The sequence below is a fragment of the Dendrobium catenatum genome, unplaced genomic scaffold (genome assembly GCF_001605985.2).
Source record: "Dendrobium catenatum unplaced genomic scaffold, ASM160598v2 fragScaff_scaffold_156, whole genome shotgun sequence".
Classification (NCBI taxonomy): domain Eukaryota; kingdom Viridiplantae; phylum Streptophyta; class Magnoliopsida; order Asparagales; family Orchidaceae; genus Dendrobium; species Dendrobium catenatum.
The window spans coordinates 8,129,746-8,145,758 of NW_021318618.1; the positions used below are offsets into that span (position 1 = coordinate 8,129,746).

Below are 16,013 nucleotides of genomic sequence, written 5' to 3' on the forward strand. Positions count from 1 at the left end.
TATTTAACCCTTGATTTTTTTACTGAAGAGTGAGCAGCTGATCTTCCTATTTAACCCTTGATGATGGAGCTTCATAGATTCCTTGTTCTACAACACGGTCTCACCAAAAATCAAAACATCATCTATGAAAAAAAGGTGGGAGATCTTTGGGTTTGATTGGTTAATATAAGAGAACTTACCACAATGAATAACCTGTTTAAGCATACAAGAGAAAGCATCCATCAGTTCTAAGAGATGACAAGTATAAATCCCCTAACAAATCTAATGGTAAGGAGGATATTTTTTAAAAAATTCTCTCAAAGATAAAAGCACACTGAGCTAGAAAACTGATAGATATGAGAGAGGATTTTCTTAAGCCTGAGAAAAAACCTTGGCTATAATTTTGTAAAAAGTTGCGAAGAAAAATATGTTTATAAAGTTTTCCATTGAATGAGCACCTTTATACTAGAAAAAAGGGTAATAAAAGTGGCCCAGGCCTATTTTAGAAACATAGCCACAGATAAAAAATGTAGAGCAATAATAGTGAAATTAGGGGCAGCAAGGTGTCAATAAGAAGCAAAGAGCTTAGCAATTAATCCATCAGTTCCAGGGGATTTGTTATTGATAGAGAAGAAAAAAGATTAATGATATTAAAAGCTCAAATATCATTTATCAATTAAACAAACTATTCATTAGTCAAAGTATTATAAATTTGGAGAATATCAAGGGCCAAGAAAGCACTTATGTTATGGAATTTATTGAAGAAGAGAAGACCGTTAGTAATGAGGTTACGGGAAGTAACCCTATCATTATTGTTGAAAATATATATGATAATTTATAGATTTCCACTTGATATTATGGCAAAAAAATTTCAAATTGTCCTCATACTGAGCCTATGACCTAGCTCTTTGCTAAGCTTATGAGAGGTCCAGACTTTTGTGCTTTTTAAATTTAGAGGACAGTCAAATTTTTCTTTAAGCACATCAGAATTAAGAGGGGTGAAAATTAGGTCCTTGATCTTTATCTCAAACAGATGATACTAATCTTAAGATGTTTAGCCAAGTGTTTATAGTCATTGATTTTGGTGGAGTCATGCTGACCCCAAGCATTCTAAGCTTGTATTTGGAGTGATAAATTAACATCACTGGCAATTAGTGAGAATATCTCAAGCTAGGGTGTCTCCAAGGCAAGAAAAGAAGCTTACAAGGATTGTCCAAGATTGAATTTGAATTAATTGATTATGGAAAGAGCTGTGATAAATTTGAGGTGTTGAGAGAGCATTGGCTTAAGGAAGAGAAGAGGTATTGATCAAAGCCTAAATACTACCCAATATTATAGATAAGCTCAAAACATATACTCGAACCAAACAAACTAATATATTCAACATGATGGTCATTAACAGATTAGCTTGATAATCCTAAAATCGATTAACATTACTTGTCATGAACCTGAAAACTTTCAATGTGTTCTATTAGTGCATATTTATGGAAGGCACAGCTTTGACAAACATGCTCTTTTTCTAGTCCATCAACATTGTTGTGTGGGCTTCAAAAATTCATGCCCCGACTTCCCCACACTTTTTTTGCTGACGAGGAGCGTTTTAATGAGTTTAGGTTCCGAGGTAGATTTTCAAAAGGCAAATAGGTCTTTAGATAAGATAATATCCAAAGATCTCAGCCTCATTTTATGAGGATTTTATGATCTGAGTTCTGGTTTCCCGTAGACGCAAGCCCCTATGGCTAATTATTCCTCCCAATAATGATAGGGAACTTTCAATTAAGGCTAATGGTTAACTAGGTCATAATAATTACCTAATATATAATAGCAGCGATTTTAGGGTTTGAATTTGATTTTAGAGTTTATGATTTGAAATTTATCACCATATACTTAAAGTGAATGATGGGGGAGTGATGATGAGCCCATAGGCTTTGACAATGACCGTAATATAATAATGTCAATTTGCAGCAAAATCACTCGGTCAGAGGACACGTGCCATGTCTCTCTTGGATTGAGAATGAATTATAGTAATACATTCCATAAGACATCTTCCCTTACTGAGCTGAAGTTATTCTCCAATTCTTCATCATCATCAAATCGTTGCGAAATGTTGATGGACTTTAGTTTTTAAGTTTTTTGTAATTAAATTTACATTTAAATGATTATAATTTGATAATATTTGAGAATTGATTCCTCCGGTTGAGTTTTATATTCAACACAGTCATCATCGAGGTGGAGACATAATAGTCATTTGAAAATGTTTGTATTTTATAGAAATTTAGTGGCATTTGAAAGGATAGTCCCCTCCGGTTAAGATTAACTATCAACATGGCCATCATTGAGATGACAAAACTGCCATAAAAAGATTTGTATTTAATCAAAATTTGGAGGTATTTAAAGGTAGAGTCCCCTTCGGCTGAGATTAGCTTTCAACACAACCATCATCAGCGTTTGAGCAATTTTAACAAATCTGCAAAGCATTCTCATATCTCACATTAAGGAGCTTGGCGTAAAAGATCGGAGCACATGCGAAACTTATTTTAGCGTATAGATTGGAGCTATTGTCAAGGTATTTGAATATTTTTAGTAAATTCACAAGCATTCTCAAATCTCACATTAAAGAGCTTGATATAAAGATCGTAGCACATGCGGAGCTAAAGAATAGTGATGGTTCTATTAGAAACATCTGAGAAGCCATCAATGATGGACAAGATAACACTTTTTAACAATCCAAAAGTTTCAATACTTAGAAATTCTAGTTGTTGACATGATTAACCCAACCGATAGAGCATAGGATGAACACGACATTGAAGGTTGATTGTGTAAAATAAATAGTTAAATGAATTGAAACTTGTTTAAGATATGAGTAATGCTATTTAGATTGGTTGTATTTTATCACACATGTGGCGAAATAATCAAGTAGTTTTAACCTTTGTTTTGTAAGAAACTTTTGGCAACTGTAGGAATTTATGATGGTCCTTTTTGTTAAATATTCAATTAGGAAATTGTTTCTTGATATTAGAAAACGAACCACTTATTGTGATTACACATATTTCGGTCTTTAAAAGGCTTCCACCATGCACTAATATGTTGTGTGAGTGTTAAGTAAATGACTAATAAACCATTGATCTCCTACCCCCTCCTCATATATAAACCAAATGTTCAAGTGCCTCAGAGTTATTGTTTCTTTGAGTGCAAAATCTTACAATAACAACAACAACATCAAGCCTTTGTCCCACTACGTGGGGTCGACTACATGAATTCTTTTTTGTCATTGTGTCATGTTAAAAGTCAAGTTCTCATTTAAATCTAATAAAGAAAGATCATTTTTTATATTTTCTAACCAAATCCTTTTAGGTCTACCTCTGCCTTTTTTAACATAAGTCAAATCTAATAACTCAACTTTCCTAACCGGGTCATCGGAAGGCCTCTGTTTAATTGACCAAACCGTCTAAAGCGACTCTCTCTAATCTTATCATCCACTGGAGCTTCTCCAACCTTTTCACGTATATGTTCATTTCGTATCTATCTCTAAGGGTAAAGCCACTCATCCACCTAAGCATCCTCATCTCTACAACACTTAACTTAGTATTATGCATCTCTTTTAATTGGCCAACATTCAACACCATAAAGCATTGTAGGTCTCACCACCATCTTATAAAATTTTCCTTAAGTTTGAGGGGGACTTTTCTATCGCACAAGCCTGATGCATTCCTCCATTTCAATGATCCAACTTGAATTATGCTGATAACATCTACATCTATTTCACCATCACTATGAACAATAGATCCAAGACATCTAAAATGTGTACTCTTATAAATGACTTGATCGCCCAAAGTCACAATCCCCTCACTAGGTCTATTGCTACTTAAATTATACTTCATATATTCAATTTTAGATCTACTAAAGCGAAAACTTTAGACTCTAAGATTGACCTCCATAATTCAAGTTTACCTTCAACTCCCTCTCTAGTCTTACCAACAAGAAGAATATCATCGGCAAAAAGCATACACTAAGGTACATCCTCTTGCAAATGTTTAGTAAGAACATCCATGACTAAAGCAAAAAAGATATGGGCTTAAGGTTGATCCTTGATGTAATCCAACCGAAATAGGAAAATACTTGGTCAAACCACCTTGTGTTTGAACACAAGTAATAGCTCTTGCATACATATCTTTAATGATTTGAATATAAGTGTTATTAACTCCTTTCTTTTCAAGAACTCTCCATAGCACTTCTCTTAGAACTTTATCATATGCTTTCTCTAAATCAATAAATATCATATGTAGATCCTCCTTATTCTCTCTATATTTCTCCATCAAACCTCTCAATAAATGTAGGGCTTCCATAGTAGACCTACCCAGCATGAATCCAAATTGATTTCGGAAAACATTAGTATCACGCCGCAACGTATGCTCCATAACTCGCTCTCATAGTTTTAAAGTATGTCACATTAACTTAATTCCTCTATAATTCACACATTCCTGTGCATCACCTTTATTCTTAAAAATATAAATTAACACACTCAGTCTCCACTCATCTGGCATCTTTTTAGTCTTCAAAACAGTATTAAAAAGTTTAGTAACCCAAGAAATTCATTCATCTCCTAAGCAATTCCACACCTCTATTGGAATATCATCATGTACAACAGCTTTTCCACACTTCATTTTCTTTAAAGCCTCTCTAACTTCGGTTTTATAAATACGCCGATAAAAACAAAATTCTTATTTTCATTTAGGATGCTAAAGTTAATCGTATTTTTACATTCTTCATTAAAAAGTATAGCAAAATATCTCATCCACCTTTGTTGAATATCATCTTCTAAAAAAAGTACTTTTTAATCTTCATCCTTAATACACTTCACTTGAACTAAATCCTTATTACTTCAATCTCTTTGTTTGGCTAACTTTTATATATATTTCTCCCTCCTTAGTATCTAATCTATTATATAAATCATTAAAAACAAAGCTCTTTACATCACAAATAGCTTTCATAGATTCCTTACGATAGATTGCTCATTAACTCAACTATACCAATGGGTACTTGAGATAGATGAGGTCAATAGCCATAAGGATCATCGCCTGTGGAACCATTTTGAAAACCATTAGCCCGTGAACTTTTTAACATAATGCCTCCCTTCATATCTTTAGTATCTCTGATAGAAGGCTCAAGAGATTTGACTTGATCCTCTTGTCTGACAAAAGAAAACTTGGATTGATTGGTATTTTGAGAAAACTGTGATTTTAAAAGTGCAACACAAGCATTTTGGTCCATATTTTCACTGATAGGGGTGTCAACTTATGACTCGATCCGAACAAACGAGTCAGGTTCAAGTTCTAATTTTCAACCCGTTTGAAAAATCGGGTTGAGTTCGGGTCAACCACTAACCCGAAATTGACCCGGGTAATCAGCCTGCACCTCCCACTCGCACTTGCGCACTGCTTTGCACTAGCAAAAGACCGCGCCAGCGCCCTCACAGGCCCCGCTCTAACTTTATGCAACGCATTATCGCCCTAGATTTCATGCAGCTAACACGTCTCACTTCTCCTTCCTGCATCTCGTGTCGCTCTCGAGTCCCGATCCAGCCTGTTGCCAGCTGCCCGTACCGCACGTTGCACCATCCCACTCCCAGTCGTTGCAGGCTGCTCGCACCGCAACATCTCATCCCACTCCATCAGCATGACTGCACGCACCTCGTGATCGCGTACGCCTGCACTACGTCTCGCCCATACACGCTCTAGCCTGCTCTCGAGTCCACATGTCTGGTCGAGTTGACACAAATTTGGAGTGGGTCGGGTCCGAATTCAGATTTATAACCCGTTTGTGTAATCGGGGCCGGTTCGGGTTGGAGCAGTTGCATGAAGGACAGTTTTGGGTTGGACCCAAACACGACCCGAAAACCCATTTTGATATCCCTAGTCACTGAGTATCCTAGATAAGTCATTAGCTAGTGGCATTAACTCATTCCATTATTTTGTGAGATATATGAACGATTTTAAAATTAATATTAAAATTTGATGATTTATGTAAAAAGTCTTTTTTAGAAAAATATACAACTATTTATTATAAAATTGAATGCCTTCAAATTCCTCATGAGCTTTAGAGTTAATCTTCAATTTATATATTTTTTTGTTTTAAATTAATTATGTGAGGTCATTTGTCAGTTCAAAATTTTGACAGCCTTCCAGCATCCCCTTCCTACAAATGAAGGTTGGTAAGGCAATTGCCTTTCAATATGCTTGATCGGACCAAAGATTCGACAGAATGAGGGCTTCATGACCATTAGTCTCGGGACAGATCTTCGGGTCCTCAATTTTGTGGTACTTGTTTCTTTTTTTTTTTCCTTCAATATTTTCTCGGATAGCTGGCAGCCACTTGGTGTCCCCTTCCCGCAAGGGCAGATTGGGAAGGAACTTCCTTTCAATCTACCCAGTCCTATAAAAAAGATACAATGGTGCGAGAGCTTCGGGATGATTATTCCTAGCACAATTCTTCAGGTCTTCAATTGCTCGGTACCTATTTCTCTCTCTCTCTCTCTCTCCTTTCATTTTTCTTTCCTTTTTTTCTCTTTTTTTTTTACAAACACTCCACTATTAAACTCAAAACTCTGGGGAAGTTATCAGGATAGTGGTTGGTTCGGCTGGTCAGAAGCAAGGAGTGAACGAAGTCAGAGATAGACTAGACTGATTGAACAGAGAGGGTGCTCAAGCTTCCTGCATGCAGAATTGAGCGAACAAGAGGAAGAGAGGATGGGGCGAACAATTGCAAACACTCCATTGTTTGAGCTAACAATTGCTTCATTTGGGAGCGAAACACGTGAGGTGGGGCCGCAAGGTGGGATTGGTCGAATGGGTTGGTCGAGATGAAGGTGCAAGAGACTATGTTTGGGCTGATCGGGTCTAGAGGTGGTCAGTAGTCAATAGGTTGAAACTTGTTTATTTTGCATTCGAGGCAAAGCAAAATATTAATGATGATTGAAGAAATGAAAATAATATATATATATCATGAGATCTCTCATAGCTAAAATACTTGTCAAAGAATCGCATCACCAATACAATGTTATAAGTTACCTTGAAAATCAATTGAAAATGAAGATAAAGCTTTATTGAAGATTGGACTATTATGCCTCACTTTACTACTTGCTACAAATTTATGAAATCTATAATAATATGAGGAAAAGTGAAAACCAATCTTTGAGAAAAGAAAACAAAAAGATAAGTTTCCATGGGGACCAAGCATATGAAATGTAGAGAATGTAACGCTTATTTAGAGGGTAAGAACAATCTTTGTTAAAATGCATGGTATCACTATTCTTCCTATAATAAAAAATGGGAATAAAATTATACAATAATGTTAAACTAATAAAGGAAAGGCATTTCATAAGAAAAATTCTTCAGTTGGAACCCTTGAACAGTAGAAAAATAGCAAAATGTTGATCATACATGGATTTGGAGAAAATGTCACGCATAAAGTTGTAAGATTAAATTTATTTTGTTAAGTCATATAGAATATAATGTGTGCTTATATAAAGAGAAAAGCGACAACATTATTTCCCCATCAATCCCAGCCCACGAAAAATTTCAACAGAAATGTAGGCTAATAATTACATCTGATTTCCTCCATATGTTCAAGTCAGTTCATTAATCATGATTTTCTCATGGGATGGAGGATCTTATTCTTCTATATGAATCATGAGTTGCTTTTCGCAGGTTTTAAATTGCTCAAGAAATTCTTCGGAAACAAAGACAAAAAAGATGTTGAAAAATAATAGCTATTAGTAAGAATTTACAGATTTGTAGTTGCATACCCTACGAACAAGGTCCAGGCATAAATGGCGTTGAATGTCTCGACGAAGATCCGCAGGCAGAGCTTGTAATATGGCTTCTTCATCCACTCCTCGTGTCGCAAACCACTTATATTGGACAAATCGTCTAACCCGTTCTTTCAATTCATGAGGTAGCTGTCGATGCTTCATCCATTGTTCAGTGTCCCGCCTCTTTAACCTCCACTCTTCTAGCCTCACGGTAACAGATTGCAAGTAGGTCTGTAAATGTTTTCATTAGCTATTCAATTAAACAATACAGATAAATATGCATTTCTCTAAAATCACCTTAACGGAATACAAGCGGGGAATTTTGTATTCCCAAATGCATAATTTCAACATAAATTTAAACCGTGGTGCTTGAATCATTATGAAAAATTCAAAAATGGGGCAAAAAAACAATTAAACCACCAAACAAATAAGCAAAATAAGTTCTCACAAATATCACATCATAGAATTTAATGTTACATGGATGCAGGGAAATAATTTCTTAATACCTGCATGTTTCCAATCAAATGTGCAAATAGAACGAGTCCAAGAATAGCTATCAGTATGCAAAACGATGTCTCCCCTATGAAAGTGCTTGAAATCAACCCCTGGCCAAATGTGCTGCAAAGAAAGAGCAGAAAGTTGACCATCATGACTGGCAAAACAATGAACTAATGAATTAAAGAAAAAAGAACAATTCTAATTCTATAAGGTTGAATAAAAATTTGAGTTTCTCGACTCTTTGCCTTAGGATTAGTTATTTCCATAGGATTTAGGACATACTTGAAATCAAGGACTTGCATATGAAATAACAAAAAAAATCTATTGGAACTTTCTAATTCCAAGCACCACCTATACTGAGAAATCAATTAAAATATGTAATAAAATGTCTTCTGAAGCTCAAGGAATTGATTGACAAGAAATTATCATCGCCTTATCATGAATATGTTAGACCGGTCCAGTGGACCGGTCCAGCCGGTCCGCACAGAACCGGTCGAGTCGCGAAACAGGCGATTTGGAATTGATTGACAAGAAATTATAATTCCTATTATCATCGCCTTATCATGAATGACTAGAATTGCTAGCGCTTAGTTTATAACCTTTGACCTTATATGAACAGTCCACCATTTACAGGTTTCAAAGAATGGGGGTGCCCGTTTAGCCCAAAGTTTGACCATTTCAAAATCCTAATCAGTAGAACTAAATGGATGAAGGATTGGGCCATTATTTAATTTAGCTTTAAAATAGCACATTAAACTGACACTTTCCGCTAATAGCTAACTTGGTTCAACCAACTCATAATCTATCCAGTTAACTAGTGACAAAGTGGACATAAACATGCCTTAATGATCAATGTTGTGAGATCCTTAAAAATTAGGGCAGAGCAAGCCCATGATGAGCTTTGTGTCGACTAAGCTAAATGGGTTTTGGGAAGGCTTGGATTGCCCATTTTGAATCATTCTAAATCAAAATATGAGTCCACCCCTTGCTTTAAAATTGGACAAAGATTCTTTTCAAGTTGATAAATCATATTATCTGATAATATGGCTCGCAAGAAAATATTTACTAATATTATCCCTTAGTCAGTCGATCAAGCCAATATAAATTTTGCTTTAGGTTGAATTCCACATGGTATAGTAAGCATATATGATACTGTAGTCCCTACAATACCACTAAGCTCTTCTATCAAATAGGAGTTTGGCCACCAATTTTAGTTATACATTTTGCTCCTGAGATCCACCATCCTTTATTGTCATGCTAATCAAGATAAAGTAATGTCTTGTGTGAGTTCTAGAAACATAAATCATGCAAAAATCTAAATGTCACAGCATGCTATCAAAGAAAATCGAAAGGAGTGAACTTGAACGTGTATTGCAGACAGCTAGGTTTCCCAAGTTATTGCACCTCATTGCAAATATAAGTGTATGAAACAAATGGGATTTATAGTAGATAAATGTGTTATATAAGCTTCATTACAAAAAAACAAATTTGCTTTACTGAGAAGATTGGATTATTATAACGATCACTATATCAGGCATACCTCAAATTTTGCAAGCCCCACCAAAGACTATAAAAATACTTCCTAACAAAATCCGTGGCCACAGCCCCTGTTGTCAATGCATTCTCGTATATGCCAAAATTAAAATTGATATTATCATCACTAGCATTGCAATTTGCAAAAACAGCAGTACTATTTGCCCACTTTTGATCAATGTCGCTTGAAAAGTCACAGTCCAGAAACTTCATGTGGCATTTTGCACCTATAGTGCCGTTCTCCTTTGCGCATTCCAATTTCCAGCAGGTTGTCTGACGATCAATTGTTAGTAAATAATACGCTGCACCAATAACCTGCATGAATAGAAAACAAGTAATTCATAAATATAAACTTTGAGATTTTGAAGGGAATGAAATTCAATTAGTGAAATTCAATTAGTCTCTTTCCAAGGATATTAGAGAAGCAATCAAGTTCCAAGAGGAGTGTTGCAAGTTACATACATGGCTAGCAATCATGTAAAGGAGCAGATTATATGCCGCTCCTGCCCAAGCAGTCTTTGTAACAACGCCAGTGGCTTTAATAATCTGATAACTCAGTGGAAATATAAGATATAACCTTGGAATGTACTGAAACAGAATAATAAGGGCAAGTGTGTTGTTATTATGCTGAGGATTCGAATGCTTAACCACAGGGATAACTGACCAGACAACAATCTGAAACACAATTTAGAAGATGGACAAAAATCAGGGCCTTAAAGCAGGTAAGACAAACATTTGATGAAGAATTTTGCATGTATGCAAAGCAAATTTAAGAATTTAAAGTTGATAGAAGAATATTGCATGTCCTTTAGGAGAATTACATTTCTTTAATTACAGACCACCCTAACCGACTACATTAAAATGCTATGGAATGGAGCAGTGAAATGGAGCAGTGATAACGAGAGAGAAAATTAAAAAAACACCAGTGGTACAAGACGAAATTATATTGCTTAAAACATTTGCCATGTCCTTGTTCAGTAGTGAAAAGAAAATACAACAAACTTAATTTGAGCTGCTGCTTAATTAGAGATGAGGGTTTAGCTTGCAGATCGTCGACCATATTTTGAATTTTGGCTCTGATTGAGATTGGCTCAAACCAAATGAGTTGAGCCATGTATCAAAATGTATACACCAAAGTTATTATTTATTTTATTTCAAGTCACGGGTGAATCAGATTTGACAAGCTCAAAATAAGATCGAAAATAATTTTTTTTTACTTATAAAAAAAATTTATATATAAATTAATTTAGTAGAATTCTAATTTATGCTTCTCTTTCAATGGACGACATTCTAAGCCATAAAGAATTCCAGGTCTGACCATAATTTTCTAAAATTTCTCTTAAATTTGAGGGGTATTTTTCTATTACACAATAAGCCCAATGCAATCCTCCACTTCAACCATCCAACTTGAATTCTATTGATAATAACCCCATCTATTTTAACATTGCTTTGAATAATAGCCCCGAGATATCTAAAATGCGTACTCATTTTAATGACTTGATCACCCAATGGCACAATCCCACCACTAGATTTATTACTACTAAAATTACACTCCATGTATTCGATTTTAGATCTACTCAAATGATAACTTTTAGACTTAAGGTTACCTTCATAATTCAAGTTTTCTTTCAACTCACTCTCTAGTCTTATTCAAAACACTATCATTGTCAGGTCTCAAACCCTGAATGAGAAAAATGGAGGATTATATTAGGTAGCCGACAACCAACATAAAACTTGTCAAATAATCATGACAGGAATCATTTAACGCATATATCATTATGTTGCATAAAATAGTAAATGTTTATGTTTTGTCCCAATTTTTTTCATGTGGTGGTTTATTACCACTATTGTAAAAAATGTTTAAATAAAAGACCGATGCATTAGCAACCCAACATATACAATCAATGGAATAAGTTCAACAAAAAAAAAAACTAATATATATGATATAGAAAAATCTCAAAATAGTCCCGAGTCTACTCGTGTGTGGCCAATTTAATCTCAAAGTATTATGTTGCTCCAATAGTCCCTCAACAATACAAAATTAATCCAAAATTATCCCTTAAATTATAATTGTGAAATAAAATTGATCCCAATTTAATCTCAAAGGGTCATTTTGGATCAATTTTGTATATTCAATAGACTAAATTGGAGCAACATAATACTTTGGGACTACATAGGCCATATATGAATACATTCTCTAGAGTCTAGATATCATTGATGATACCCAGGTTGAATTCATTTACCTAATTATTTAAACATAATCAATTTATCAGACAGATTTTAAATAAATCCATTAAACTCTATAGTTAAAATTATTTTTCTCCTTTAAGAATCTTTACAAAAATCTTAGAGACATTTGTTTTCCTTCACAATCAGAGCCATGATGTAGATAATATTTTTGCATTACTTGGCGTTAAGTATGGAAATAAATTGGCAGGTCTATCTAGTTTGCAGATCAAGTTAGATTATTGTAACAATATGGCATGTCTGTGTAATTATGCAGCCTTTTCTTTTAACAATAAATGCAGCCAGTGTAGAAATATTTGGTAAGTTGGGAGTTTAAAAACCAGCAGAAAATTGAGTTGGAGTAAGACAAAATTTTAAAATATATATTTTTTTTAATTTGATTAAAATAAATCCACTCCTCAAAAAATCAGGTTAAGCACCACACCTCCCCCCTTGACCAAGTTCTCCTATTCTCACATAACACACAGAGGCCTCCTCTTATCCTCGCCTCTCTTTCCCACGAAGTGACACAAATATCTGTTCTCCTATTCTCAGCGTCCTCTACTCTCCTTCTAAGACAAATCATTACAGGTCGCCCGTGATGGGGACATTAGCAGCGATTTCGACACATGTACCTCCAGGAGATGCCGGAGATCGACGGCCACGATCATGATCTGTATTTTCATCATTTTATGTAGTAATTTATTTTTATTTTAAGTTTTTCCGTTTTTGCCCTTATGGGTATTTGGTAGCTATTGTAGCCCAAGGGGCATTTTAGTATTTTACTTTCTTTGTCATTCTATAAGTGATAATTTTATTTGGATTATTTTGTTAAAATTGCTCTCTTTAATTTCTTAAAGTAACTCCATCGCATGTTTGTTTCACATCAGCCCGCCTCTTCTCTCCCTCACATGCAAAAGGTGAGGTCGAACTCTCGCCTCTTCTCCTATAATTCATAGTCTCTTCTCCTATCCTTCTAATGTAGAGCAAGAGCATCGTCAGAAGGTGCTCAAGTTTCTTAACCAAACTCTATATTTATGCTTAATCAGAGCATTTTCATAATTTCAATTATCTTCATATTCTAGTGTTCAAAAGAATATTATGATCTAGTTGTGTATGTTTAATGTTTAATGCTCTAAAATTGATTTATCTTGTTCATGTTTATTCTTAATTTGATCTAACTTCAATAACTATGTATTAATGCTTAATGTTTAATGTTTAATCTTATTGTGTAATCCTTTCGTTCTTGATGTTTAATCAGAAGAATCCTATTTTTATGTTTGCTCAAAACATGTATGCCTTGTAAATCTTATTGTGTAATCCTTTCGTTCTTGATGTTTGCTCAAAGTTGATTCACTTACTTACAATGTTAGTCTTACATATTCAAGCTTCTATGAAGATATTTTTAATAAGTTATCAAAATCAAATTTAACAAAGTTTTCATGAAATTCATGAAATTAATAATGAATGATATTGGAAATAAAGTCGTAAGAAAATTTATTCATTAAAAGATTTAGGATTAGATTCACAAAATCTTCCATCAAATCATGGATTACCAATGCCAAATTATGAGTATAATCATAATATTCAAGATCAAGTTCAATGATCATGCTTATAGAGGCTCTTGTCAATCTTGTAATTATGACTTTCCAAGAAATAAATTTAGGAGCAAAGATTATAACTTCAATCCTAGTTAGCTTGATAAGTACTCTAATTGGTTAGAGTATAGTATATCTCAAAACAAAGTATATTGCTTATGTTGTTATCTTTTTAAGAGGTTGAGGAAAAGAAGATGATGAAACATTTAAAAAAATAAATTTCAAATAAAAAAATTAAACTTCATGTTGAGGTCCCTGGTCATAAGAATGCACAGAGAAATTGTGAGGGCTTCATGAAATAAAGTCAACATATTATTTTAGCATTTTAGAAACAATCTGATGATGCTAGAATTGAATATTGTATTTTTCTAAATGCTTCAACTGATTGGTGAGATTTCTTTTAAGACAAAAATTGACTATTCAAGAGTATGATGAATCTAATAAATCAATAAATCAAGGAATCTTCAAAAGCTTTTATTTTGGGTTAAACAATATATAAAATCTAACTAATATGGTATAATACCGAATTAAAAAATGGTCCCAAAAATTTAAAAATTAATAACTCCCCATATTCAAAAAAATATTAATAGATTTCCATCCAACGCAATAACAAATTTCATAAGGTGCTTGAAAATGGTTTTTTCAATTTTAATTAATGAATATTGTGATATATGCAAAAAAATAAATAGGAATTGTTTTGCATTATGTAATTGAACAAGGTCAAATTGTCGAGTGATTTTTTAGTATTGCAAATGTTCCAAAAATGCATTAAAATGATAATGATAAATAAACAACTATTCTCATTTTATGATTTAAGTATTTGAAGGATGCTTGGCCAAGATTATGATAGAGCTAGTAATATAAGAAGGCAATTTAATGCGTTAAAGGCATCATTCATGAATAAAAATAAATCAACACATTATATTCATTGCTCGCACACTAACTTCAATTAGCTTTGATATCAGTTGCAAAAAATCATGTTCTTATCTTGTTATTTAATATAATTTCAAATATGATAAGTATTATTGGTGTTCATGTAAACATCATGATTAACTCAGAGAAAAATAACGAGATAAAATATTATTGGGTTGTTTGGTTGCCTAAAAAGGGAATGCAGTATTAAAGAATATTTTGGAGTTTTTTGGATGCTTGTAAAAGAAATGCATTATAATACTTTTTTTTGTTTGGTTTGAAGCAAAATTAATGCGGACATCTGATCATGAAGATTTTCAAAGGAGGAGACGACGATCGATGGCCGAGATCATTCCACCTTATCTTAATTTGTTATTTGTAATTTTTATTTTTTATTATGAATTTTCCATTTTTACCTTACTTAAGAGGGTCATCCTATGTAAGTCATAGGGGCATATGTGTCTTGTTTTAGTTTCTTAGGCCTATATATAGAGCCTTTTATATATAGAGGCCCTTGCTTGTGTAATGTAATGTTGGATAATTAATAAAATTTTGTGTTTGCACTTGTGTTATTTGGGAAGAACCTTGGGTGAGATTCCTATGGGAGGAATTCATAGCTTCCACCAGCTGCAGGATGTGTCCAGGCTCGTGGCCTTAAGTCCCTTGGTGAAGGGAAATGTAGTACCCATCAGCTGCAGGATGTGTCCGGGCTCACGGTTGTATCTTTCTTTAAATCCTTTTCTCCTCCTCCCTTGACCGCCGGCCAAAATCCCCCACTTTCCACCGGCCGATTTTCCCATAAACCCGTCCACTTCCACAAAACCGACCTCCCCTTCTCCCTCCCCACGGCCTTAGCTCCACCTCCAACCAGTGGCGGAGCCAGAAATTTTGTTCAGGGGGGGGCTAAATTATAATAGTTATGTTTGCCATTTTATTTGGAATGTTAGAATATATTAAAATAGTTCCGTTTTTCGGCTCATTATCGGAGCCAAAAAGAGCTGTACGATCAAAATTAAGAATGCAAATAACATTGCCCTTAGAGCTTAGAAGAAATAAACATCTGCCATAGATGATCTTCGTTTGTGGGCGAGAGGAGTAAAATGGAAATTGAAAGTCATACTTGAGGTCGTGACTCGTGAGTTGCGAGAGAGGAGTAAAGGGGAAAACAAATTTTTAATTTATTAGGTGATAATTTAATATTTAATAATAATTATTAGATAATGAATAGTTAGTTAACCATAAAAGTTTCAATAAAATCATATTTAAATAGTTAAATATTTTAAATAATATAAAATTAAATATTACTACAACTCTACAGATTTCAACTATACCTTAAAATCTGCTTTCATCTTTCCATCAAACGTCCGCAATAGAATAGGTAAGTGGATTGACCACAAAGTCTTTAATAAATAAAATGTAAGCTGATATAGCATTGTACAAATTTTTTTTTTTTTTTT

At 34.1% G+C, this 16,013-nt stretch overlaps 1 protein-coding gene across 1 annotated transcript in view; it reads right to left on the bottom strand.

The window, feature by feature from the left end:
* The window catches only part of LOC110098995 (cyclic nucleotide-gated ion channel 17), a 40,914-nt gene that overhangs the window by 1,854 nt on the left and 23,047 nt on the right, over window positions 1-16,013 (bottom strand). The window contains exons 3-6 of the mRNA XM_020825980.2: window positions 10,283-10,495; window positions 9,828-10,135; window positions 8,296-8,407; window positions 7,784-8,020 (exon numbers count right to left, since the gene is read on the bottom strand). Of these exons, the coding sequence (XP_020681639.1) occupies window positions 7,784-8,020; window positions 8,296-8,407; window positions 9,828-10,135; window positions 10,283-10,495 (870 nt within the window). The remainder of the gene's footprint in view (window positions 1-7,783; window positions 8,021-8,295; window positions 8,408-9,827; window positions 10,136-10,282; window positions 10,496-16,013) is intronic.